Raw genomic sequence first — 27,982 nt, 5'->3', positions numbered from 1 at the left:
AGTGCAATCACTGGTGTTTGCAATATGTGGGCTAGGGTCATCAAATTGATTTTAAGAGATAGACACATCAACTGTAGCCTCTTGGTAGACAGATTTCATAAGCTTTGTTGTAAGTAGCCCTGGCTGTAAAACAGCTTTCATTCTAATCAACATCTGCTGTTTCGGAGTCTGCCAATTGGCAAAATTAAGCTTATTGGTGATGGAGGCCAATTTGGCAAATCAGCCTAAATCATCTCAATTACATGGCAAAAGACATGGAGTCTTTCTCTAATTGTAAAGGATATAGTATAGATTCCACATTATGGTGCATTTGGAAAGTATTCAGACCCCTTGAATTCTTTCACATTGTGTTACGTTACAGCATTATTCTACAATTGATTAAATTGTTTCCACCCTCGTCAATCTACACACAATTTCCCATAATGACAAAGCAAAAACGGGTTTTTAGATTTTTTTAGCAAATTTCTTAAAAATAGAACTTAAATATTATGTATTCAGACCCTTTACTCAGTACTTTGTTGAAGCACCTTTGGCAGTGATTATAACCTTGAGTCTTACTGGGTATGACTCTACAAGCTTGGCACACGTGTATTTGGGGGAGTTTCTCCCATTCTTCTCTGCAGATCCTCTCAAGCTCTGTCAGGTTGGATGGGGAGCATCGCTACACAGCCATTTACAGGTCTCTCCAGAGATATTCGATCGGGTTCAAGTCCGGGCTCTGACTGGGCCATTCAAGGACATTCAGAGACTAGTCCCAAAGCCACTCCTGCATTGTATTGGCTGTGTGCTTAGGGTCGTTGTCCTATTGGAAGGTGAATCGTCACACCAGTCTGAGGTCCTGAATGCTCTGGAGCAGGTTTTCATCAAGGTTCTCTCTGTACTTTGCTCCATTCATCTTTCCCTTGGCCCTGACTAATCTCCTAGTCCCCGCTCTTGAAAAACATCCCCACAGCATGATGCTGCCACCACCATGCTTCACCGTAGGGTCGGTGCATGGTTTCCTCCAGATGTGATGCTTGGCATTCAGGCCAAAAAGTTCAATCTTGTTTTCATCAGACCAGAGAATCTTGTTTCATGGTCTGAGAGTCCTTTAGGTGCCTTTTGGCAAAGTGGGCTGTCATATGCCTTTTACTGAACAGTGACTTCCGTCTGGCCACTCTACCATAAAGGCCTGATTGGTGAAGTGCTGCAGAGACGGTTGTCCTTCTGGAAGGTTCTCCCATCTCCACAGTGGAACTCTGGAGTTCTGTTAGAGTGACTACTGGGTTCTCGGTCACCTCCCTGACCAAAGCCCTCCTACCCCGATTGCTCAGTTTAGCCAGGCGGCCCAGCTCTAAGAAGAGTCTTGGCAGTTCCAAACTTCTTTCAATTAAGAATGAAGGTGGCCACTGTGTTCTTGGGGACCTTCAATGCTTCAGAAATGTTTTGGTAACCTTCCCCAGATCTGAGCTTTGACACCATCCTGTCTCAGAGCTCTATGGACAATTCCTTCAACCCGATGGCTTGGTATTTGCTCTGACATGCACTGTCAACTGTGGGATCATATATAGACAGGTGTGTGCCTTTCCAAATCATGGAAACAGGATGCACCTGAGTCTCATAGCAAAGGTCTGACTACTTATGTAAATAAGGTATTTACATAAGCAAACATTTCTAAAAACCTGTTTTCACTTTGTCATTATGGGGTATTGTGTGAAGATTGATGAGGAAAAAAATGTTTAAGCAATTTTAGAATAAGACTAACTTAACAAAATGTGGAAAAAGTTAAGGGGTCTGAATACTTTCAGAATGCACTGTAAATAGTAAATCTGTCCATTTTCCCATTCCATCACATTTGATACTGTGCAAGTACTCTAAAAGGTGTCTGACCACCCTGTGCATTGTGAAGATAGTCTCTGAAAACCACTGAATCACAGTTCAAAGAACACCACTATAGTGCCTTGCAAAAGTATTCATCCCCCTTGGCATTTTACCTATTTTGTTGCATTACATCTTGTAATTTAAATCTATTTTTATTTGGATTTCATGTAATAGACATACACAAAATAGTCCAAGTTGGTGAAGTGAAATGAAAAAAAAAAAAAATATGTGCAATCTACGTGTCACATGATCTGTCACATGATCTCAGAATATATACACCTGTTCTGAAAGGCTCCATAGTCTGCAACACCACTAAGCAAGGGGCACCACCAAGAAAGCAGCCCCATGAAGACCAAGGAGCTCTCCAAACAGGTCAGGGACAAGGTTGTGGAGAAGTACTGATCAGGGTTGGGTTATACAAAAATATCCTTAACTTTGAACATCCCACAGAGCACCATTAAATCCATTATTAAAAAATTGAAAGAATATGGCACCACAACAAACCTGCCAAGAGAGGGCCGCCTACTAACAAAACTCAAGGACCAGGCAAGGAGGGCATTAATCAGAGGGGCAACAAAGAGATGAAAGATAACCCTGTAGGAGCTGCCAAGCTCCACATCGGAGATTGGAGAATCTGCCATAGGACCACTTTAAGCCGTACACTCCACAGAGCTGGGCTTTACAGAAAAAAGTAATTGCTTAAAGTTTTTGCCAAAAGGCATGTGGGAGACTCCCCAAACATATGGAAGAAGGTACTCTGGCAGGTGAGACTAAAATTGAGCTTATTGGCCATCAAGATAAATGCTATGTCTGGCGCAAACCCAACACATCTCATCACCCTGAGAACACCATTCCCACAGTGAATCATGGTGGTGGCAGCATCATACAGTGGAGATGTTTTTCAGCGGCATGGACTGGGAAACTGGTCAGAATTGAAGGAATGATGGATGGTGCTAAATACAGGGAAATTCTTGAGGAAAACCTGTTTCAGTCTTCCAGAGATTTGAGATTGGGACGAAGGTTCACCTTCCAGCAGGACAATGATCCTAAGCATACTGCTAAAGCAACACTCGAATGAGTTTATGGGGAAACCTTTAAATGTCTTGGAATGGCCATGTCAAAGCCCAGACCTCAATCCAATTGAGAATCTGTGGTATGACTTGAAGATTGCTGTACACCAGCGGAACCCATCCAACTTGAAGGAGCTGGAGCAGTTTTTCCTTGAAGAATCCCACTGGCTAGATGTGCCAAGCTTATAGAGACATACCCCAAGAGACTTGCAACTGTAATAGCTGCAAAAGGTGTCTACAAAGTATTGACTTTGGGTGGTTGAATAGTTATGAACGCTCAAGTTTGGAGTTTTTTTGTCTTATTTCTTGCTTGTTTAAATAAAAAATATTTTGCATCTTCAAAGTTGTAGGCATGTTGTGATAATCAAATGATACAAACCCACAAAAAAGCCATTTTAATTCCAGGATGTAAGGCAACAAAATAGGAAAAATGCCAAGGGGGGAGGGGTGAATACTTTCGCAAGCCACTGTACACGTCAGATGTCCACCCTTTCAAGATCATGTAACATTTAACCATTTTGATCTGCCTCCAGTGGGGCTTGAACTCAACCTTCTACACAACAACACATGCTGCTCAACCATCTTTGCCAACAGAGACTAGTCTGTCACTCTGTGAGCAGGATGCTGCTTTGTATGTACTCCAGCCAACATGCTATGGGTGAGTTTCACATCCATGCAACCCACTTTGTCTTAAACACCACCTCCTTGCACTATTACCTCAGAAGAAATAAAGAATCAATCTCTAATTCGAGGGTCAAAAGGTCTGAACCAATAGGTCAGAGGTTGTGCACTATTACAGAGCCATGCAAAGCCTCAATATCTGAGCTAAAGGGACAAAGGGCCAGCACAAAACAACCGTGCACCACCATTATGATTCCATGCAGAACCTGAACTTGCCTGAGCTCCATGACGCTGGTGACGTTGCCCGATGGGTAGATGCGTCTGATGTAGTTGAAATCGCCCACGTAGAGGCTGCCGTCGATGCCCCACGCCAGGGCCACTGGCGCCAGCAACTTGTTGCCCAGGGCCTGCCCGTTGCAGCTGGGGCACGAGATGCTGCGGCGCCGACCGTTCCCCATCACTGTAGAGATGACGGGAGGCTGCAGCGAGATGAACTGGTTCTCACCGCTGCCTTTGTAGAGGATGCCTGAAAAACAGGAAAAATATAGAGAGTAGTTTCTATGTAATTGATGAGAATGATGACTTTGAGCTGTGCTAATTATAATAATTGTTTAATAATTTGTTATATGCTGTTTACAACTTTACATAGGTAGAGTGACTACCTATGTGCATATTTCGATGTCTCATGAATTGTGATATAATTTTAGGAACCTGTTTAGTGGGATTCGTAAACTCGTAAACTCATCAATTAATAGTAACCTCTTTATAGAACATGATGTTCTTTCAATCTCGCCAGGACCCTTTTCCATTTCCTCCCAGTACTCCACGTCATGGTGAGGAGGGTTAGACAAACGCAGCAGACAATATACCTTGCAAAACTAACGGAACTTCAAATGAACTTCATCAGTCATTACAGATAAATATTTGATCGAGGGGAAAATATAACTTTTTCTTTTCGGGGGGAGGGATATGGTGGAGTAGACTTCAAAAGAAAAAAAGAAGAAAAAACATCAAAGTGGTGAATTGCATACTGGGAGCACTTAATTATTCACACCCTGGCAACGCGTTTGAATTCCGACACTCTCTCTTCCTCATTACCAGATCGATGGCAGCACTGAACGCCCGGTGTAGCACCGCCGGTTCCCTTGACATTACCCCCGCACATCTCAATGTATGTTTGTCCCTCTCCGATTAGTCCCTTTCATTGATTAATTAAAAGGGGGGGGGGGGACTGAAATGAAGACTTTCTCTAGGGAGACCGCTGGCAAGACAATCCCACTGCTCCGTTTCTTTGTAACAGAGAGCATTACAAATGTGCGGCTAACAAAGATTAATGGGTACGAGGGACGGCATTGTGTGTGACGCCATCAAACGGATGACCTTGGGGATTTAATTGCACTGCGATCCATCTGTCTGTTCAGCTACATCCTATGTGAGTGATCTAACGTTGAACGAGGGCTGACTCGAAAGCAAGCATTCCCGATAGCCCTATTGCAAAGTAATAACCAAGTAATTATGGAATAACCAGCACAAGATGTCACACATTACCTTCACTATCATAATGCTGAATTTACCCTAATTACAAGTCCCAATGAGAGTACCTTTTTTACATATCCAATATAGAGTACAGTACAAAAAACTTGAAGCATTACACCTTACTAAAAAGTAAGATTAAATATTTTCTAAAAATATTAATTTAATGATTAGGTAAATTTGGCAACCTGCCCCCAGTACCCTACATTTACACTTACATGTTTACATTTGAGTCATTTAGCAGACGCCCTTATCCAGAGAAACCAAGTTACTGTATTCATCTAAAGATAGCTAGGTAGGACAACCACATATCACAGTCACTTCAATCACAGATATGTCTTCCCATAAGCCATTAGAAAGTCTAATGTAATTAATAAAATACGCACATACATTTTACCCACCTTCTATCTAGCACACACATTAACGGTCCCACCCACTTTACAGTCCCTCTCTCTCTGACAGAATCTGTCTGACAGAGCTACAATATGTTACTGTACCCAGGCTAAGGCCACTGAACATCTGAACATGTTTGTAGGGCTCAACAGCCTTGCTTTAACAGAGGGCATATAGCCACTTTGCAGCATAGATGGAGGGAAGGAGGGAGGGAGAAGGGGGGAAGAGGTGTAGAGGGAGCATAGCTACAGCACAGGCCTTATCTAGTTAGACAGGCCCCAGAGAAGAGCGAGAGAAAGACTTAAGAGTCCTCGCCAGAGGAGGAGAGGAATACTCTTAACTAGATCACAGTAGACTCCTCAGACAGGGAAGGCAAGGGGAAAATGGAGACAGTCACCAGGAGGAGAAGGACTGATACTATATAGCTATGTTTGGAGTCACCAGGGAAGAGATGAACTGCTACTATATAGCTATGTCTGGAGTCTCCAGGAGGAGAAGGACTGATACTATATCGCTATGTCTGGAGTCACCAGGAAAGAGAAGAACTGATACTATATAGCTATGTCTTGAGTCACCAGGAAAGAGAATAACTGATACTATACTTTTGTACCCATTTCCTCCAGCATCTTCACAATGTCTTTTGCTGTTGTTCTGGGATTGAATTGCACTTTTCGCACCAAAGTACGTTCATCTCTAGGAGACAGAAAGCGTCTCCTTCATGAGCGGTATGACGGCTGCGTACTATTGTTTGTACAGATGAACGTGGTACCTTCAGGTGTTTGGAAATTGCTCCCAAGGATGACCCAGACTTGTGGAGGTCTACAATTGTTTTCTGGGGTCTCTGCTGATTTCTTTTGATTTTCCCATGATGTCAAGCAAAGAGGCACTGAGTTTGAAGGTAGGCCTTGAAATACATCCACAGGTACACCTCCAATTGACTCAAATGATGTCAATTTGCCTAGCAGAAGCTTCTAAAGCCATGACATAATTTAAAAAAAAAATCCAAGCTGTTTAAAGGCACAGTCAACTTAGTGTATGTAAACTTCTGACCTACTGGAATTGTTTTACAGTGAATTATAAGTGATATAATCTGTCTGTAAACAACTGTTGGAACAATTACTTGTGTCATGCACAAAGTTGATGTCTTAACCGACTTGCCAAAAATATAGTTTGTTAACAATACATTTGTGGAGTGGTTGAAAAACAAGTTAATGACTCCAACCTAAGTGTATATAAACTTCCGACATCAACTGTAGCTATTTCTGGAGTCACCAGGAGGAGAAGGACTGATACTATATAGCTACGTCTGGAGTCACCAGGAGGAGAATAACTGATACTATATAGCTTTGTCTGGAGTCACCAGGAGGAGAAGGACTGATACTATATAGCTTTGTCTGGAGTCACCAGGAGGAGAAGGACTGATACTATATAGCTATGTCTGGAGTCACCAGGAGGAGAAGGACTGAAACTATATAGCTACGTCTGGAGTCACCGGGAGGAGAAGGACTGATACTATATAGCTGTCTGGAGTCACCAGGAAAGAGAAGAACTGATACTATATAGCTGTCTGGAGTCACCAGGAGGAGAAGGACTGATACTATATAGCTATGTCTGGAGTCACCAGGAAAGAGAAGAACTGATACTATATAGCTGTCTGGAGTCACCAGGAGGAGAAGGACTGATACTATATAGCTTTGTCTGGAGTCACCAGGAGGAGAAGGACTGATACTATATAGCTTTGTCTGGAGTCACCAGGAGGAGAAGGACTGAAACTATATAGCTATGTCTGGAGTCACCGGGAGGAGAAGGACTGATACTATATAGGTGTCTGGAGTCACCAGGAGGAGAATAACTGATACTATATAGCTATGTCTGGAGTCACCAGGAGGAGAAGGACTAATACTATATAGCTGTCTGGAGTCACCAGGAGGAGCAGAACTGATACTATATAGCTGTCTGGAGTCACCAGGAGGAGAAGGACTGATACTATATAGCTACATCTGGAGTCACCAGGAGAATGACTGATACTATATAACTACATCTGGAGTCACCAGGAGGAGAAGGACTGATACTATATAGCTACATCTGGAGTCACCAGAGAAGGACTGATACTTCAGCTGTCTGGAGTCACCAGGAGGAGGACTGATACTTATAGGACATCTGGAGTCACCAGGAGAATGACTGATTACTTTACATTTTCATCTGAGTCACCAGGAGAATGACTGATACTTGAAGCTAGGCATCTGGAGTCACCAGGAGAAGGACTGATACTATATAGCTGTCATCTGGAGTCACCATGAGAAGGACTAAAAAATACTATATAGCTACATCTGGAGTCACCAGGAGAAGGACTGATACTATATGACTCCAACCTAAGTGTATATACATCTGGAGTCACCAGGAGGAGAAGGACTGATACTATATAGCTACATCTGGAGTCACCAGGAGAAGGACTGATACTATATAGCTACATCTGGAGTCACCAGGAGGAGAAGGACTGATACTATATAGCTACATCTGGAGTCACCAGGAGAAGGACTGATACTATATAGCTACATCTGGAGTCACCAGGAGGAGAAGGACTGATACTATATAGCTACATCTGGAGTCACCAGGAGAAGGACTGATACTATATAGCTACATCTGGAGTCACCAGGAGAAGGACTGATACTATATAGCTACATCTGGAGTCACCAGGAGGAGAAGGACTGATACTATATAGCTACATCTGGAGTCACCAGGAGAAGGACTGATACTATATAGCTACATCTGGAGTCACCAGGAGAAGGACTGATACTATATAGCCACATCTGGAGTCACCAGGAGAAGGACTGATACTATATAGCTACATCTGGAGTCACCAGGAGAAGGACTGATACTATATAGCTACATCTGGAGTCACCAGGAGGAGAATGACTGATACTATATAGCCACATCTGGAGTCACCAGGAGAAGGACTGATACTATATAGCTACATCTGGAGTCACCAGGAGAAGGACTGATACTATATAGCTACATCTGGAGTCACCAGGAGAAGGACTGATACTATATAGCTACATCTGGAGTCACCAGGAGAAGGACTGATACTATATAGCTACATCTGGAGTCACCAGGAGAAGGACTGATACTATATAGCTACATCTGGAGTCACCAGGAGAAGGACTGATACTATATAGCTACATCTGGAGTCACCAGGAGAATGACTGATACTATATAGCCACATCTGGAGTCACCAGGAGAAGGACTGATACTATATAGCTACATCTGGAGTCACCAGGAGAAGGACTGATACTATATAGCTACATCTGGAGTCACCAGGAGAAGGACTGATACTATATAGCTACATCTGGAGTCACCAGGAGAAGGACTGATACTATATAGCTACATCTGGAGTCACCAGGAGGAGAAGGACTGATACTATATAGCTACATCTGGAGTCACCAGGAGAAGGACTGATACTATATAGCTACATCTGGAGTCACCAGGAGAAGGACTGATACTATATAGCTACATCTGGAGTCACCAGGAGGAGAAGGACTGATACTATATAGCTACATCTGGAGTCACCAGGAGAAGGACTGATACTATATAGCTACATCTGGAGTCACCAGGAGAAGGACTGATACTATATAGCTACATCTGGAGTCACCAGGAGAAGGACTGATACTATATAGCTACATCTGGAGTCACCAGGAGGAGAAGGACTGATACTATATAGCTACATCTGGAGTCACCAGGAGAAGGACTGATACTATATAGCTACATCTGGAGTCACCAGGAGAAGGACTGATACTATATAGCTACATCTGGAGTCACCAGGAGGAGAAGGACTGATACTATATAGCTACATCTGGAGTCACCAGGAGAAGGACTGATACTATATAGCTACATCTGGAGTCACCAGGAGAAGGACTGATACTATATAGCCACATCTGGAGTCACCAGGAGAAGGACTGATACTATATAGCTACATCTGGAGTCACCAGGAGAAGGACTGATACTATATAGCTACATCTGGAGTCACCAGGAGAAGGACTGATACTATATAGCCACATCTGGAGTCACCAGGAGAATGACTGATACTATATAGCTACATCTGGAGTCACCAGGAGAAGGACTGATACTATATAGCTACATCTGGAGTCACCAGGAGAATGACTGATACTATATAGCTACATCTGGAGTCACCAGGAGAAGGACTGATACTATATAGCTACATCTGGAGTCACCAGGAGAATGACTGATACTATATAGCCACATCTGGAGTCACCAGGAGAATGACTGATACTATATAGCCACATCTGGAGTCACCAGGAGAAGGACTGATACTATATAGCTACATCTGGAGTCACCAGGAGAATGACTGATACTATATAGCCACATCTGGAGTCACCAGGAGAATGACTGATACTATATAGCTACATCTGGAGTCACCAGGAGAATGACTGATACTATATAGCCACATCTGGAGTCACCAGGAGAAGGACTGATACTATATAGCCACATCTGGAGTCACCAGGAGAAGGACTGATACTATATAGCTACATCTGGAGTCACCAGGAGAAGGACTGATACTATATAGCTACATCTGGAGTCACCAGGAGAATGACTGATACTATATAGCTACATCTGGAGTCACCAGGAGAAGGACTGATACTATATAGCCACATCTGGAGTCACCAGGAGAAGGACTGATACTATATAGCCACATCTGGAGTCACCAGGAGAAGGACTGATACTATATAGCTACATCTGGAGTCACCAGGAGAATGACTGATACTATATAGCTATGTCTGGAGTCACCAGGAGAAGGACTGATACTATATAGCTACATCTGGAGTCACCAGGAGAAGGACTGATACTATATAGCTACATCTGGAGTCACCAGGAGAAGGACTGATACTATATAGCTATGTCTGGAGTCACCAGGGAGAAGGACTGATACTATATAGCTATGTCTGGAGTCACCAGGAGAAGGACTGATACTATATAGCTACATCTGGAGTCACCAGGAGAAGGACTGATACTATATAGCTACATCTGGAGTCACCAGGAGAAGGACTGATACTATATAGCCACATCTGGAGTCACCAGGAGAAGGACTGATACTATATAGCTACATCTGGAGTCACCAGGAGAATGACTGATACTATATAGCTATGTCTGGAGTCACCAGGAGAAGGACTGATACTATATAGCTACATCTGGAGTCACCAGGAGAATGACTGATACTATATAGCTACATCTGGAGTCACCAGGAGAATGACTGATACTATATAGCCACATCTGGAGTCACCAGGAGAATGACTGATACTATATAGCTACATCTGGAGTCACCAGGAGAAGGACTGATACTATATAGCCACATCTGGAGTCACCAGGAGAAGGACTGATACTATATAGCCACATCTGGAGTCACCAGGAGAATGACTGATACTATATAGCTACATCTGGAGTCACCAGGAGAATGACTGATACCATACAATGTAGCTTCGTCAGGAGTGTGACTATAGCGGAGCACAACTTGCATGTTTTATCAAAGAATATGAAATGTACAGCATTAGGGAGGTAATACATTGCTCGTTGTGAAAATACAGTTGTGATATTTATTTATCAGACTGAATGGGCCTCAACCTGCAACCAGACACTGCACATGACACATTTATGAAATTGCTTATCCCAGTTACTAATAAGCATGCACTCATTAAGAAACTTTCTGTAAAAACTTTTAAATCATTGTGAATTGATGAAGATTTGAAAAAGTGTATGGTTGAGAAGGATGAGGCAAAAGGAATGGAAAATAAGTCTGGCTGCACAACAGATTCGCAAACGTACTGCAAATTGAGAAATCATGTGACTAAACTGAATAAAAAGAAGAAGAAACTACACTATGGAACATAGATAAATTACATAAAGAATTACATTTTGGGCAAAAAGGCAAACTAAGCTCATTCATCACAAACTACTTTAATGATTTTTTTTCATTGGGAAGATTAGCAAACTTAGGCATGAGAGCAACAAACGCTGACACCACACATACAAGTATAACTTATCAAGTTATGAAAGACAAGCGTCCTAACTCTGAAATCCGTGAAGTGAGTTTGAAAGAAGTGAACAACCAACAATGGCAAGCCACCAGGGTCTGACAACTTGGGTGGAAAATTACTGAGGCTAATAGCGGATGATATTGCCACTCCTATTTGTTATACCTTCAATCTAAGCCTACTAGAACGTGTGTGCCCTCAGGCCTGGAGGGAAGCAAAACTAATTCTGCTACCCAAGAATAGCCCCCTGGCTTTACTGGCTCAAATAGCCGACCAATCAGCCTGTTACCAACCCTTAGTAAACTTTGAAAAAAATGGTGTTTGACCAGATACAATGCTATTTTACTGTAAACAAATTGACAGCAAATTTTCAGCATGTTTATAGGAAAGGACAACAAGCATGGCACTTACACAAATGACTGATGATTGGCTGAGAGAAATTTATGATAAAAACATTGTGGGATCTGTTTTGTTAGACATCAGTGTGACTTTTGACATTTTCGATCACAGTCTGCTGATGCTATATCATGCTATATTATGGATAAAGACTTACCTGTCTAACAGAACACATCCGTGTTCTTTAGTGGACGCTTCTCCAACTTAATCCAGGTAGAATCAGGAATTCCCTAGGGCAGCTGTCTAGGCCCCTTACTTGAATTTATTTTTATTTTTACTAATGACATGCCACTGGCCTTGACTAAAGCCAGTGTGTCTATGTATGCGGATGACTCAACACTATACATGTCAGCTACTATAGCAAGTGAAATCACTGCAACAATTAACAAAGAGCTGCAGTTAGTTTCAGAATGGATGGCAAGGAAAAATGTAGTCCTAACAGACAAATCATTCACTAAACCCTAAACCTCAACTAAATCTTGTAATAAATAATGTGTAAATTGAGCAAGTTGAGGTGACTAAACTGCTTGGAGTAACCCTGGATTGTAAACTGTCATGGTCAAAACATAGTGATACAACAGCAGCTAATATGGGGAGAAGTCTGTCCATAATAAAGCGCTGCTCTGCCTTTTTAACAACACTACATACGTACAGGCTATAGTTTTGTATAAACTGGACTGTTCAGTCGTGTGGTCAGGTGCCACAAAGAGGGACCTCGGAAAATTACAATTGGCTCAGAACAGGGCAGCACCGCTGGCCCTTCAATGTACATGGAGAGCTAACATTAATAATATGCATGTAAATATCTCATTGCTCAAAGTGGAGGAGAGATTGAGTTTATCACTACTTGTTTTTGTAAGAAGTGTTGACATGCTGAATGGACCGAGGTGTCTGTTTAAACTACTAGCACACAGCTCGGACACCCATGTCTACCCCACAAGACATCCCACCAAAGGTCTCTTCACAAGCCCCAACAACAGACTATGGGAGCTGCAGAGTACTACATAGAGCCATGGCTACATTGAGCTCTAGTCCACATCAGGTAACTGATACAAGCAGTAGAATCAGATTTTAAAAAATAGATAAAAATACATCTTATGGAACAGTGAAAAAACACACATAGGCATAGACACATACACATGATAAGACATGCATTCTACACATGCGTACACATGGATGTTGTATTGTAAATATGTGATAGTGGAGTAGTGGCTTGAGGGAACACACTAAATGTATTGGCTAAATTGTTATGTAATGCCATGTAATATTTTAAACTGTATATAACTGCCTTAATATAACTGCCTCCAGGTCGCAATTGTAAATGAGAACTTGTTCTCAACTAGCCTACCTGGTTAAATAAAGGTGAAATAAATCAAATAAAAATGCTGCTGGACCCCAGGAAGAGTAGATGCTGCCTTGGCAGCAGATAATGGGGATTCTTAATAAATACAAATGCAAATACAGAACTAATCCTCATGACTATGTGAAATATCTCATGCCTACGAACAAGGCCGACAAGATACAGTATATTAAAATATTAATACATTGTAAAAGGCATACACAATTACATAAGGTACACACTTTTCCCTGTAATGCCATCATGACTTGGCATGTTGTGCCTCTGACATCTAAGGGTCTGTTGACTGGGAAACCGTCAATTATTTCACCCACTTGACATACTATCTGTGGGTGAAACTAACGGGATTGTGAAATGAAAAGTCAAATATTTTTCACCTTTCCTCATTAAAGCAAATTTCTTAACGTATTTGAATGGTTAGAAAGAAAGAAAAGGAAACTGAACCCTCTTTGGAGTCCTGATAGTAAAGACAAGTAAGACACCATCTGTATCTGCATGTGTCCTTCATTTCAGTCATTCATGTAATCAATATCAAACTACACAAATCTGCCAAAACAATGCTACCTCATCCCTAATAAACATAATACATCCAGACAAATGCACATTGATCCCCAATCTAATGCAGGACACAATAAGTATTTGCATATCATATGCCGAAGATGAAATGCATATCGCATCTACACATCTGTTGATCATGAAGCTTCACATCTAGAGACAGCGATCCCCCCCACTGTGCGCTGGCGCTGCTGTGTGAAGGCTTTGAGATGAGCTAGCTTTACGCTGAGACAGGTGGGATGAAACACAATGCTCTGGCAGCAGTCAAGCTGGAACAGTTCTCAATGTTCTTTTTCAACGCTCTTTGCAAAACTTTGTGTGCTAGATGTTTTTGACAGATTTGGTTCAGCTTAATATCAGTTATTTTTTTTTATGTTTAACGAACATCCAGGAAAACACATAGCATCTTGGGGTAAACACAAAAGACACAGATTGACTTCTGTACACTAGTTCTATAAAACGTTTCCTGAAGACTTTTGTGAGCAATAATCTGTTAAGGGAACCCAGTTTTGTATAATAGCTGAGGGTTTTTTGCTACCAGAACTACTGCATATTGAGCAGATGTTTGCACATTGATACCCATGTAGCTCAGCTGGTAGAGCATGGTGCTTGCAACACCACGGTTGTGTGTTTGATACCCAAGGGCTACCCACAGACTACTGTAAGTCTCTCTGGATAAGAGTGTCTGCAAAATGAAAAAATATACATATATTTACAGTTGTAGTTGGAAGTTTACATACACTTAGGTTGGAGTCATTAAAACTCATTTTCAACCACTCCACAAATTTCTTGTTAACAAACTATAGTTTTGGCAAGTCGGTTAGGACATCTACATTGTGCATGACAAGTAATTTTTCCAACAATTGTTTACAGACAGAAGATTTCACTTATAATTCACTGTATTACAATTCCAGTGGGTCAGAAGTTTACATACACTAAGTTGACTGTGTCTTTAAACAGCTTGGAAAATTCCAGAAAATGACGTCATGGCTTTAGAAGCTTCTGCTAGGATAATTGACATCATTTGAGTCAATTGGAGGTGTACCTGTGGATGTATTTCAAGGCCTACCTTCAAACTCAGTGCCTCTGAGCTTGACATCATGGGAAAATCTAAGGAAATCAGCCAAGACATCAGAAATAAAATTCTGGTTCATCCTCGGGAGCAATTTTCAAATGCCTGAAGGTACCATGTTCGTCTGTACAAACAATAGTACGCAAGTACAAACACCATGGGACCACGCAGCCGTCATAACGCTGAGGAAGGAGACACATTCTGTCTCCTAGAGATGAACGTACTTTGGTGCGAAAAGTGCAATTCAATCCCAGAACAACAGCAAAGGACCCTGTGAAGATGCTAGAGGAAACAGGTACAACATTATCTGAAAGGCCGCTCAGCAAGGAAGAAGCTACTGCTCCATAACCGCCATAAAAAAGCCAGACTACAGTTTGCAGCTGCACATGGGGACAAAGATTGTACTTTTTGGATAAATGTCCTCTGGTCTGATGAAACAAAAATAGAACTGTTTTGTCATAATGACCATCGTTATGTTTGAAGGAAAAAGGGGGCAAGCCGGGGGCAAGCCGAAGAACTTGTCTGTTTTTTTTCTTTGTGGTTGAATTAGACATTTTGAAATTCACTGCTTGATGAGGGACCTTACAGATAAATGCATGTGTGGGGTACAGATATGAGGTAGTCATTCAAAAATCATGGTAAACACTACTATTGCACACAGAGTGAGTCCATGCAACTTATTATGCGACTTGTTAAGCACATTTTTAATCCTGAACATATCTAGGCTTTTCATAACAAAGGGATTGAATATTTTTTTACTCAAGACATTTCAGCTTTTCATTTTTAATTCATTTGTAAAAGTTAGAAAAACATCATTCCACCAACACGGAGGGTGAATACTTTCTGAAGGCACTGTATGTATATAATGGTGTATAGACATTATGGATATTATATGAATAGAAATGGTGCATACAGCGCTAGTTATATAGGATGAGCCTTGACTACAATACAGTATATACATATGAAGTGGTTAAAACAGTATGTAAAATGTTTAAAGCGACCAGTGTTCAATGACTATGTACATAGGACAGTAGTTTCTAAAGTGCAGGGTTGAGTACAGTGTGGTAGCTAGCTAATGAGATTACATGACTGACCAAGGTGTAAAGAAAATGCCCGAGAGTGGTTTTGGAACAGCCCGCAAAATTGTTTATGAATGTATAGCCAATTCAAGACAGGAATAAATAAAAAAATTGCACCGGTAATATGGGTCATATCTTTTGACCTGTTGGGCTAGAAACAATCAGTTTTCGCTGTAGTAATGGTATAACCATGACAGTAAAGAATCTGCACTCACTTGTTTCTCTATGGCTCAAGCTCAATCATTACAACAATGATTATCGGAGTTATAATTTTTCTAGGTCCACGGTGCTCCCAAAATAAAATGTCAGGTTCGCACAGCAAAAGATTTTGGAGCATAGGCGACCAAAGTGGTCACACTTTAAAGCCCTGGGCCCAGTAGCATAAAACATCTTAAGTGTTTCCCTTAAGGGTTTACCTTAATGAATAATGTTCCCTTAACTAAGGGAATTGTTTAAGGGTGTTGCATAGAGCATCTCAAACATTTCCTTAGGTAAGGGCATAATTTTTTCTGGGTTTTATGGTCATGTAGCCTATGGCAAAAGAGTCTCTGGTTACCATGGAGACAACCTGATTCACTGACAGAAGGTCTCCTCAAAGAGATCCCATTTATTTTGGGAGATCCCAAAATAGAACTTTTACATTCAAGACAGGAAAAACAAATTGATTCAGAGATAATAAAACATTAATTTTAGTTACTTTTTTCCCAACTTGTTTCTATTACATTCTAGTACGTCAAGCTACCTTGCAGAGTAGGTAGCTAGTTAGCCAGCTAGTTTTGTAGACGTGGATTGTGCACCTTCCATTGTTTAGCTACCTAGCTAGCTAGCAGGTGGATGTTTAACTTTTGAAACTAGGGCAGAGGAAAGTAACATTCACCTTTACAAATGCTTTTTACATTCATATCCATATTAACGAAGCACTTAAGGGACCTCATGGGTACCCTTAAACTTTTCACTATTTAAGGGTGGTATTCGCTTGAAATGTTTAGTGGAACTGACTTCAAGTTAAGGGATAAGATAAGGGGAAAATTAACTTGAAGATGTTTTATGCAACAGGGCCCTGATCATGCAGTATGTTTTTTTGTCTGTTTGGAGTTTTATTCTTACGCTCATTCAAAAGAGTAGTGTGGATGATAAAAAGCTAAGAAATAAAGTATAGGTTTCAGTAACTTCTTTCCAGATAAATGTATCCCCTCTTGGCCCGCAAATGCCATCTTGTTGCAAAACAGCCCTTAAACTTTTCACTATTTAAGGGTGGTATTCGCTTGAAATGTTTAGTGGAACTGACTTCAAGTTAAGGGATAAGATAAGGGGAAAATTAACTTGAAGATGTTTTATGCAACAGGGCCCTGATCAAGCAGTATGTTTTTTTGTCTGTTTGGAGTTTTATTCTTACGCTCATTCAAAAGAGTAGTGTGGATGATAAAAAGCTAAGAAATAAAGTATAGGTTTCAGTAACTTCTTTCCAGATAAATGTATCCCCTCTTGGCCCGCAAATGCCATCTTGTTGCAAAACAGCCGAGTAGGGTGGAATCGCTGAGTAGGATGGGAGCTCTGCACCCCGGGTCATTGTATCTGATTTATTCCATCATTAATATGAATGATCGACCTGTCAAAACTCTCCTCTATTATCTGTAAATGGTATGATGAACCATATTTAATCTTCATCTGAGTATTTAATGCTGTATTTGAGATTAGAGACCTCCTGAAGCTTCCATCCTACAACCGCACGCACGCACGCACGCACTCACAAACACACACACACACAGCATCGTCATTGATCAGTGTAAAAAAAAATCTTACCATTTTGAATGTCCAATACATGGTGCTTGTCCAGCATCCATCCCCCCATGTTAGAGGCATCCAGTTCATAACCTTGTAAAATGGCCGTCCTCTTCTCCCAGAGGATCATATCTAGACATGATTCATACTCATATCCCACAGACACTGAAAACAACAATGGTATATAATCAATATCTGTAAAAAAAAACAATGATGAGGCTTGTACTGTATTAAAAAAAAGCCTGAAAACTTGTAAAATCTCTTAATGATTGTAGAATCTTCTCTCTAGGAATGAGGTATACTCTCAGATGAGTGTTTACTAGTATGCCAATAGGCATTACAAGCATATAAAGTCTGAGATACTGCTAGCTCACAGTGCATCTGGATATCAAATGACCATATTACCTGAAATAATATGTGGGTGATTTTTATCAAAATGAATTAATTTATGGACCAAAATACAACAGCGTGGGCATGACGTTAAAAATAAATCATTTTCCCATGGTTCAACTGGTTAGTAATTACACATGCAAAAAAACTAAGTCAGCAGAGTAGTGCCCTTCAGAAATGCAGCCGTCTGGGATTTCTCCTTGATATTTTTCACACCAGCTGTTATACCATATTACAAAACAATGATGCCTCTGACTGCAAAAACAATCAGGAAGTTCAAAGGATATCAATGCCAGGAGTTCATCCAAAGTTCAACCTCCTAGACTACACTAGGACCTGACACCACGATCAGACAATGTTTACATAACATCTCCATACAGCTGTGTTTGATCATCGTTGGGAACTCACCTACAGCCTCTGACAAGCCGTAGACCTTCTGGTTGTAGGCGTCTGTCTTGTCCCAGACAAAGGTGTACGAGAGGTCGGGAAAAGCAGGGAATGATTTCTGGAACAGTCTGCCCATGACAGCAATCATTAGATGGACCTTCATGAGTCCGAATGGGAGTCGTTCCTGGGTCATGAGGACCTTGAGGATGGGCTTGTAGCCGGACGTGCGGGAGCTCAGGTAAACCAGATTGAGGTCACTTCCAGGTATGGCCACTTCCTCATGTAGGACCTATGAGTTTGAGCAGAATTCGTTATGAAAAGGTACGGAACATATAACTGAGTGCGTTAAAAAGTTACTTTTCAAAATGTCTGTGCTGCAACAATGGTACATCGTTAATGTGACAAACTCTCTCACAGGATGATTTCAACTTTACCAAGTGCCAAGTTTGCTTGCAATCGTCTAACAATAACACATGTAATGAACTGCATGTCTGGAACCTTTGGTGCGGTTATATCTAGTTTGTAGTAGTGTTGTCACGATACCAGATTTTTTACATCAATACCGATACCAGGTTTAGTATTACGATACATGATACCATAACAATACTCAATACCAAAACGATACTCGATACCAAAAGATACCACAGCAAAAGAAAAAAAACGTGAGTCACAGAAAAACCACTGGGCTTTATTTTTTCAACATTGAACAATATACTGATAACTGGTAGAAGAACTAAAATATATTCTATCCTATATTACATTTTTTGGGAGAAAAAAAATAAATACCAGAAGAATATCTTCAATTTTCCTCATGCAAAACCATATTTGAGACTCAGCAGACAAAATAATTTTACAATTACATCGAAACTGTTTTAAAATGTTATTTGATACATATTAGGGTTCATTTGCAAATCTATAGCTATAATATTGGGTAAAATGACATTCGTTAGAACTATGATTCATTACAGCTAAATAATTTAATGCATTAAATTAATAGTTCAGTTCCAAAACTACATAAAAAACCTTTAAAGGTAATTTCTGAAACTTCTATATTGCAATAGACCTCGACATCTGGTTTCTTTCAGCCATCCCTATTGGAAAAATGAATGGGGGAAAAAAAGGGGTTTTGGAATAAACGCAGAAAATAAGGTCTGAGGTTAACACCTCCTTATCCTGTGTTTACCACAGACCTTATTTTCAGAGTTTATCCAAAACCCATCCAAAAACACCATTCATTTTCCTCATATGCCTTGTCCAATGAATCTTGGCATAGTTAGTGCCTACAACAAAAACATTACTATCTCTCTATAGTCTACACACCATAGAAATACAATGGATTTTACACAGCATACTACTACTCCCAGAGTGCATTTTACTTTCCATGGTGCAATGCTCTGCCCAGGGCTGCTGACTGGCTACTGCTAGCAAGCCCAGGCAAATCCAAAGTAGTCTAAATCAGTGTTTCCTAAATCAGTCCTGGGGCCTCCCTCGGGTGCACGTTTTTGTTTTTGCCTCTAGCACTACACAGTTGATTTAAATAACCAACTCATATAACCTCATCATCTGCTCTGTAAGAAAAGCATTCCCACAGTTTGCTTCTGCAGGGAGTTTTGTCAACAAGCTGCGGGTGTGGTGGTATTTTGCTTTTGGCATTTTCTCTCTCTTCTCATTTGCTTCTCAAAAGTGGCTTGCTCTGTGTCAGCTGGCTAGCTACTGCCCCCTTGAGAAGGTTCAGACAAATTACTAGACAGCCACGATCCTCTCAATCCGTATATGATGTGAAACATATTTGACAGAAGTATCGAAAGTAACAACAATTCTAGTACTGGACAGTTTTTCATGTTCTAGTATTGAAAACCTACAGAATGTTCAGTATACTGTGAAATGCTAGTTTGTAGAATTATATATATTGTTGTCACCTGTACTGCAGTGCAGGGAAACATGTTAATGCACCCAGCTGTACACTGCCGTGTCTGCCATGTGCTGTGGCACATAGGTACCTGGCAGTAGGTACTGGAACCAGGGCTAATCTTACCTGGGTCTCAGGGATGATGGGGCTGTCCTCAGGGGAACTCCTGTAGAAAGTGGACAGGGGCGAGGCCAGGATGAGGGGGCTGGGCCTAAGCAGGCCGCTGAGATAACAGCTGGGGATATCGTTGTCCTCCCTCTTCATCACCACAGTGTCCATCACATGGAACACCTTCCAGGGTAACCACACAGTGCGGTGCAGTGTGGGAAAAGGGGCACGCTCCAAACTCAGCGTCAGCGAGGCACCGCCATTGGCCAACAGGTCAAACCTGGAGAAATCCCCATGAATGTGGAGAAGTAATGAAAAAAATAGATTTACATTTTTACCCAGTGTGATTTCCTTGAAGGCCGGCCATATTACATTTACTTCTCTCCGGAAGACAAAGCATTTCAGTGGAAACTCAAATATATATTCATAAATGTTGGGCTACAAACCAGATTATATTTTTTCAATGGAACAAAGACCTTTTCTTATCCGTTGTCTTATTCCTTTGTGGCTCACATATTATTATTATTCACTGAATCTATTTTATTACGTTTGTTTAGTCAACCATGATGCAGTGAGACACTTAAAGTGTGAACTTGTTGAGAAGCTTCTCTGGTGGACCAGTTTTAATTACTACACATAGTGCAGACAACAGTTACTGGATTGGAAATGAAGGGCGAGTCTTTGAAGTGCTGCTCTATATATTCAGCTAGCTTTACTACCCAGGGGGTCAAGCATCTGCATGATGACACTACACACATGCACACACACACACACACACACACACACACACACACACACACACACACACACACACACACACACACACACACACACACACACACACACACACACACACACACACACACACACACACACACACACACATGCAAACGCACACACATGCAAACGCACACACAAAAACACAAGCACACAGTGAAAGAGAGAAATACAGACACACATATACACACATATATACACACACACGCACCTCAGCTGTGCATCTGACCTGAAACCGTTTCCTCCTCCACTGACCCCCCACCCTTCTCTCCCCCTCTATCCATCCACTTTGGGCAGTGGGGAGCTCACAGCTGCAAGGGGCCAAGCTTTGATGTCGTTTCTGCCCTCTTAACACCCTGAGCGGATACGGTGGCTAACCAAGTGCGATTATCCCCTGCCATTTATCATGCGCTATGTCAGAGGTGTTACAGGGTGGAATATCTGGAGACATCAGCTAATCCTTGGCTATCAGGGGCCCTTACCTCCGCAGTTCCTGCTCCATAAGATTGACTACGCTAGTCCCAGACATCACTAAATATTATAAGCCTTTTATTCCAGACAAACATAACCCAGATATGTTGGTGATGATTTGAATAAAAATATCTACACATGCCAGTAAACCCAGACAACCGATAGTATGAAGATAAACTTCCTGTGGAGTTTAATGTTTTCTGTGATATTTATGTACCCAGTATGACTTTGTTTTGTTAAGAGTGAGACCATGCACCACAACTCTATGGTAATAGCCCAAGAAGGTCAGACAGTAATCTTGTGGTAGTCTACACTGCTGGCAGATTGATTCTTCCCTGGCTGATTCAATGCATTTTAAATTGCCCTGTTCTAAATGGCCCCAAACACTGTGACATTTGCATGAGCTATTGTTGTGGGGCACAATGCTCTGTCGTTTCCATTTGCTAGCTTGTTTTGGATATCTGCCATGACATCTCTCCACTGGTGAATCAGGAATAGTATATCACCAGACCTTCACTGAACCTTGTTCGGAGGGAGAAAATGGTGGTGTGTGGACGTGTTCATTCTGTGTGTGTGTGGCTCTCTTACATGCCGTCCTGGCGCGTGACGGTGTAACCGTACTCTGGGTAGTCCCGGAAGGACACATTGACTCCAATCAGGGGTGTTCCGTCTCCCGTCAGCACCTGACCCCGGATGATTGACGCCAGGCTGCACCCGTAAACAAACACAAAGAGGGTCAAGTAAAGAAACAAAATGCCAGCAGTCAACAACGAGTCATCTCCACTAACATCTGTCCTCCCTCAGCAAGGGTACCGGCAGTCTGATTTAATGAGTGTTAAAAACATACACGTGTCAGCGATTGTTATTCATGAAATGGCTTGCTTTCTCTTTAGACCTTTTAACCTCCCAGAACACATTCCAAAAAAGGCTTCACAGCCATCGAGGTCCTCTTACTTTCAGCAGTTTCTCTGGTACACGTTTTCAGCATTGATATTCTACAGGGGCACCCATTTCCCATACCAAATATTCCACGTAGCTCTTTCTTGGACCCGACGAGCATTCCCGCATTCCTAATTGTGAGGTAATTTGTTAAGTTGGGCTACCGTCTGAAGGGGGCAAGACGATAGGGGGCTGTTTCTTCATCAACAATTCATCAAGGCCGGCTATGTCAAACGTGGATTTTCTTGAGGTATTTAATTAGCATTTGTCATTGGCGCCAGATCCATGAGGTGCAACGTGTCCCGCTATGCCGGCTTTATCTTCAGGTCATTACGGATATGAGTCAGGGATGATCAACAGCTTTCTCTTCTCTGTTTCCTCACCACAACATGCCTAGCATAACAACGTCTAATTTTTTACTTTGCAGTCTAAGGGAATAAGGCCATTTTAGGAGCTATGGAGGTTCACTATTCTCTCCTTGTCTCGCCATTAATCTTCTACAGGCTGGCTGACCCTACAAGAGCTGACCCGTAAATAAACATTAAGTCGCATAACCTAAGAAATGAGTAATTCCCACAGGCCCTCTTTGTCAATGTCTAGCGGTGGTTTGGTCAAAGACACCATTTTAAGTCAGTTGGGAGAATTGTAAGGCGACATCCAAAATGGCTGTGGGTCTCAACACAAACCATGTAAGGTATTAGTCTTTATGCCATACGAGAGAGGAGAGTTTTGAGAGCATTGGCATGAAACCCAGCCACACAATGAAAACTGTTCGCTTTCATTTGGCTAGCCCACTTGTTTTGGATGGGTTCTTTTGTGGGTTTATGTAAAAATGAAAAGACCTCTTAAGATAGGGTGACCAGACGTCCCCGTTTTCCAGGGACAGTCCCCGTTTTTGGTGGCCTGTCCCCGGCTGGAGCTCCATTAAAAACACTGCAAAGTGAAATAATATTTTAAGTGGCAAGAAAGACCGGGCAGCAGAGCCTATCGGTTGACGTCTCAATTGCGTTGTGCTTGTTTTGTCCAGCTTGCTATAGCAGCTTCACTCACTCTTCTTCTTCTACTAACTACTTGCTCGTGATAGTTTTAGAGAAAACTGCTGTGGAAAACTCAGCCAGAAGCTAGCAAGTATCAAGTGAATCCACATCATCCCCACAAACGTCTTTTCAAGTCAGGTTTGAGATACTAGCTAGTGATGTTATAATGTCACAATTTATTATATAGATAGGTTATGCTATTATTAGCTATGTCGACTAAGTTATCTAGCTAGGATAGCTAACGTTAGCTCTGTCATGGTAGCTAGGTTAAAAAACATTCACATGTAAACATGCAGTGGACGGGCTATTTTGAAAATATGATTATATTAAATTAATGCACAATTAATTATGATATTTATTTGTAGATTGCAATTTTAATGGTTTGGCATTATAAGTAGTGTGAAAATATATTTTGACATTTTCATGGATAACAGCATAATGTTTTCTGTTAGAGAGTGGAGAGGAAGTAGAAGAGTGAAAGAGAGAGAGGAGGAAAGGCAAAGATTACGATTACAGAGCCTGCCAATGTATTATTCCAAACAATGTTTTTGAGGTAATATACAAAAATGAGGCAAGCAATGGGAATCTGTGAACCAAAGTATTTTATCTAATAGTGTACTATTTATTATTAAAGATTGGAGAGGAAGGAGAAGGAAAAATTAAGGGAGGAGATTAGAAGAGTGAGGTGGAAAGGTAAAGAGAAGGAAAGGAAGGAAGACGAGTGAAGAAAAGAAGAGGAGAAAGATTGGAGCAGAAGAAAAAGTTAAGAGAGTAAGAAGAGCAGACAGAGGAGGTACAATGGCTCTTTCCAAGAAACGGAATGAATGGTATATGGACAGCAGCAAGAAATAGGTTCACTGTTCCTATGCGTATTGTGAAGACAAACTTCAATCTCCCTTGCCAGGAGTTCATGGAGAAGCTGGCCAAAGACAGAGTAATCCTGAAAAAGATACATTCTTCTGAGAAATTTACAGATTAGGTTGGTATAAGTATATTATATAGTTACCAATCACATCATGATCTTATTTTTTTATTATGTTAAGTATTTCCCATATACTATTGCCTGTTTTTTCAATTTTTCTCATGTTCTCTTATGCTGTTATTCTACCCAGACTACCAGGACCACTGAATGGCTGCTCAGATTGGACAGTTCTGTCTTGTCTGTTGTGTTTCTGTTTTCTCTATCACAGTGTGCCTGTTAGACTAAATATATGAAACTGGAATTGTCCCCCATTCTACTGGTAGTACCCATCATGGTCTAATCAGCCAAATAAAGTAAAGACATGTAATTTTACTAATGTGCTTATTATGAATCCCATTCACCCTATTTTGCCCAAAATAATTATCAAATAAAGTTATATAGATTTTTGTAACTTCAGAAATGTAATTCATTTAACTTTGCAGAATGTCTGTGTGCTTAAATACTGAAATTTGCCTGAATGTCTGTGAATATGTAACCAACTTCTTAACGGAGATAAAGAGAATAGAATTGACATTTTCAGTGGGTGAACTAATATTTCTCTGCCAGACCGGCTCGGGGGTTGCCTCATTCTATATTTGTGGTAAAGCATGCTATTTACATAAGGATTACTCCCAAACTATTCTGTGAGTTGTGGGGATTATATTCCCAAAGCTTTCGGCACACAGTTAGCAATCATTTCCTCTCCATCAGCCGCAAAACAAACTCTACTTATGATCCAGAACAGACTGGGAGAGTGCATTGAGGTTCCCAATGAAATACATTTCTGTCCGCTGAGAAACGTACTTGCAAATTGATTCTTACTCCTTTATGTCGACGCATGATGAAATGTCATTATTTCCACTATAAGGTTTCAAATCCCACTAAGGTTTGATACATCAAATCAGTATGCTCAATCTGGTACTCAATAACACATTTTTTACCCATACTCATCAAGTCAAGGTCCCTAAGAGAGCTATGCCACAGTTTGTCCTACAGGAGCAACTCTAGGAAAATACAACAAGATCAACTGATTTTGCTTAAATATTGCTGCGCTTTTGACATCCAACAAGACAGATGGACTTGATGGGGATCACCTGCTGTTGAAAGGGATGTCACCAGGTATCACGTGGCAACCACCAGGCCTAACCAGGAAGCTGACGTGCGCGTAAAAGCCCCTGGGGTCCAACGGAGAGGAGGATGACCCTTGACCTTGGCCCACAATGCTTGTGGGGTCTGGGGATCCACGGCAGTAGGCCTGGCCCTGGCAGGAGCTCTGTGAACAGCAGTCTGGGTCCATACAGTCCACCAGTCCATCTATAAGACCAAGATGCAACCGTGTTGATATTGGACAATACCCTAACTGCTCTTTCTGTGAATACAGCTGATCAAATAAAAACTCCTGAGTTCAACAGTCCATCATACTGACACAAAGTTATATAATTTGCAAAGAGTAAAGAATAATGGACTTTGTTCTTACCCCCCTCATTGTCCTTTCCATCTGAGCAGAGGGTCTCCGTGGAAACGTCACATCCTAGCCCTCTCCATCCTGATTGGCAGATGCAGCGCCACCCGGCTTGGTCCAGAATGCACCTCCCATTGCTGTTGCACAACCCAGGGCATCCATCTGCCAAAACAATCATGTCAATCACCATGCTAACCAATCAGAGAGAGGGAGACAGGTTGAGGGGAGGAGACAAGACTTAGTCATTCAGGGGCAGCACAGAGGGACAAAATGAAAACAAAAGTATAAAGTGGACAAACAGGACATATAATTCTGACGGGGGGATGGGTGGGGGTGGGGGGGATCTAAAGATAATGTAATTTCACATGGGTTTTTTCCTTTAACTGATTTCCATACCATTTCAGGGCACTTTGAAATGGAAATGGTTTTGGCAAATGTAGGATATTAACAATGCATAGAGGTCAACACACAGTTGGATAATAGGGGTTAGTACTGCGAATATCCTTGCTCTGCTATTTATGACATGCTGATTAGTCAAAGTTACTCTATCCCTATCTGTAGTATTTACCAAATTCAGCACAAAAAACAACACACATTTATCTTGGCCTAAAACCGGCACAACACCCATGTGAAGGTACTATCAAAGTAAAGACAAGGGTAGATAGAGGTAAAGACGAAAGGGTTTGCTGGTGTTGTCTCAGCATCTCTATTTGATGCCAGGATATTGCATTTCTTTTTTCACAGGTTTGAACAAGAACAGAGCATACTGTAACTGACTGGCTACATCTGCTTGGCATTTCTTCTGACACACAAGGATTCAGAAAGGAAAAGGGGGACCGAGAGTGTGCTTGACTAGTTAGGACGGACACGTATGAAGGTACTGGGATCACAATAGAAACAGTGATAGACTGGGACATAAGACGTGTGCTTGGGGAAGAAAACAGAGCAGGCGAGTGATTGTTGATGACAATCTCTCTGGGGTAGTCATTCCGTTACCTTTATATCCTATCTTGACTGCTCCTATTACCATTGAGGAGAGGGGAAACATTTGGAAAAGAAAATTACTTATCTCTATTGCAGGAATATCTAGACTGACAAACACAATTATCTGAGTATAGGATACAAGAAGAAAGAAAGAGGTAGAGCTCAGTCCAGATATACCTGACAACTTGGTATGCAATACTTTTCAGTTAAGCTTTGTAGGGTTAAAAGCCCAGTGCAGTCAAAAATATGATTTTCTGTTTTATATACACTCACCGGCCAGTTTATTAGTTACCTCTAATACCGGGTCATATCTCCTTTGCCTCCAGAACAGCCTGAATGCTTCGAGGCATGGATTCAAAAATTCGGAAACGTTCCACAGGGATGTTGGTCCATGCTAACGCGATGGCCTCAGGCAGTTGCTGCAGATTGGACAGCGGTACACCACCGCCACCAGCCTGTACCATTGACACCAGGCAGGAAGCGCTGGAGCCGCTTCTGGAATCCGGTGTGGTCGTCTGCTGCAATAGCCCAGTCGTGACGAGGATCGACGAGTTGTGTGTTTCCGAGATATCGTTCTGCACACCACTGCTGTACTGCCTCGTTATTTGTCTGTTTGTGGCCCGCCTGTTAGCTTGTACAAATCTTGCCATTCTCCTTCAACCTCTCTCATCAACGAGCTGTTTTTGCCACAGATGTTTTTTGTTTGTCACACCATTCTCAGGGCACACCCGAGACACTGTTGTGCGTGAAAAGCCCAGGAGAGATATTGGATCCAGTGTGCCTGCCATCCAGTGT

At 41.6% G+C, this 27,982-nt stretch overlaps 1 protein-coding gene and 1 long non-coding RNA gene across 7 annotated transcripts in view; one reads left to right on the top strand and one right to left on the bottom strand.

Annotated features, from left to right (window-relative positions):
* The window catches only part of si:dkey-237h12.3 (teneurin-3), a 161,894-nt gene that overhangs the window by 24,188 nt on the left and 109,724 nt on the right, over positions 1 to 27,982 (bottom strand). For 2 of the 3 annotated variants that reach the window (XM_052511257.1, XM_052511258.1), the window contains 7 exons: positions 26,219 to 26,365; positions 25,836 to 26,055; positions 22,393 to 22,512; positions 20,575 to 20,836; positions 18,561 to 18,828; positions 17,784 to 17,927; positions 3,828 to 4,077 (listed from right to left, as the gene is read on the bottom strand). In XM_052511257.1, coding sequence (XP_052367217.1) covers positions 3,828 to 4,077; positions 17,784 to 17,927; positions 18,561 to 18,828; positions 20,575 to 20,836; positions 22,393 to 22,512; positions 25,836 to 26,055; positions 26,219 to 26,365 — 1,411 coding nt within the window. Of the gene's footprint in view, positions 1 to 3,827; positions 4,078 to 17,783; positions 17,928 to 18,560; positions 18,829 to 20,574; positions 20,837 to 22,392; positions 22,513 to 25,835; positions 26,056 to 26,218; positions 26,366 to 27,199; positions 27,224 to 27,982 lie in introns of all 3 variants that reach the window. The other variant, XM_035766574.2, reaches the window with a different exon arrangement.
* Positions 22,760 to 25,242, top strand: LOC127926016 (uncharacterized). Of its 4 annotated transcripts, XR_008123116.1 has the most exons (4): positions 22,760 to 23,913; positions 24,415 to 24,573; positions 24,685 to 24,759; positions 24,893 to 25,242. It is a non-coding gene; the product is annotated as an uncharacterized LOC127926016 (long non-coding RNA). The 4 variants fall into 4 exon arrangements; XR_008123117.1 differs by having other exon boundaries at positions 22,760 to 22,993; positions 24,415 to 24,759; XR_008123108.1 differs by having other exon boundaries at positions 24,415 to 24,759.

The sequence above is a fragment of the Oncorhynchus keta genome, chromosome 4, assembly GCF_023373465.1.
Source record: "Oncorhynchus keta strain PuntledgeMale-10-30-2019 chromosome 4, Oket_V2, whole genome shotgun sequence".
Classification (NCBI taxonomy): domain Eukaryota; kingdom Metazoa; phylum Chordata; class Actinopteri; order Salmoniformes; family Salmonidae; genus Oncorhynchus; species Oncorhynchus keta.
The sequence above is the reverse complement of the archived record's forward strand: the minus strand, read 5'-3'. Positions and strand labels throughout refer to the sequence as shown.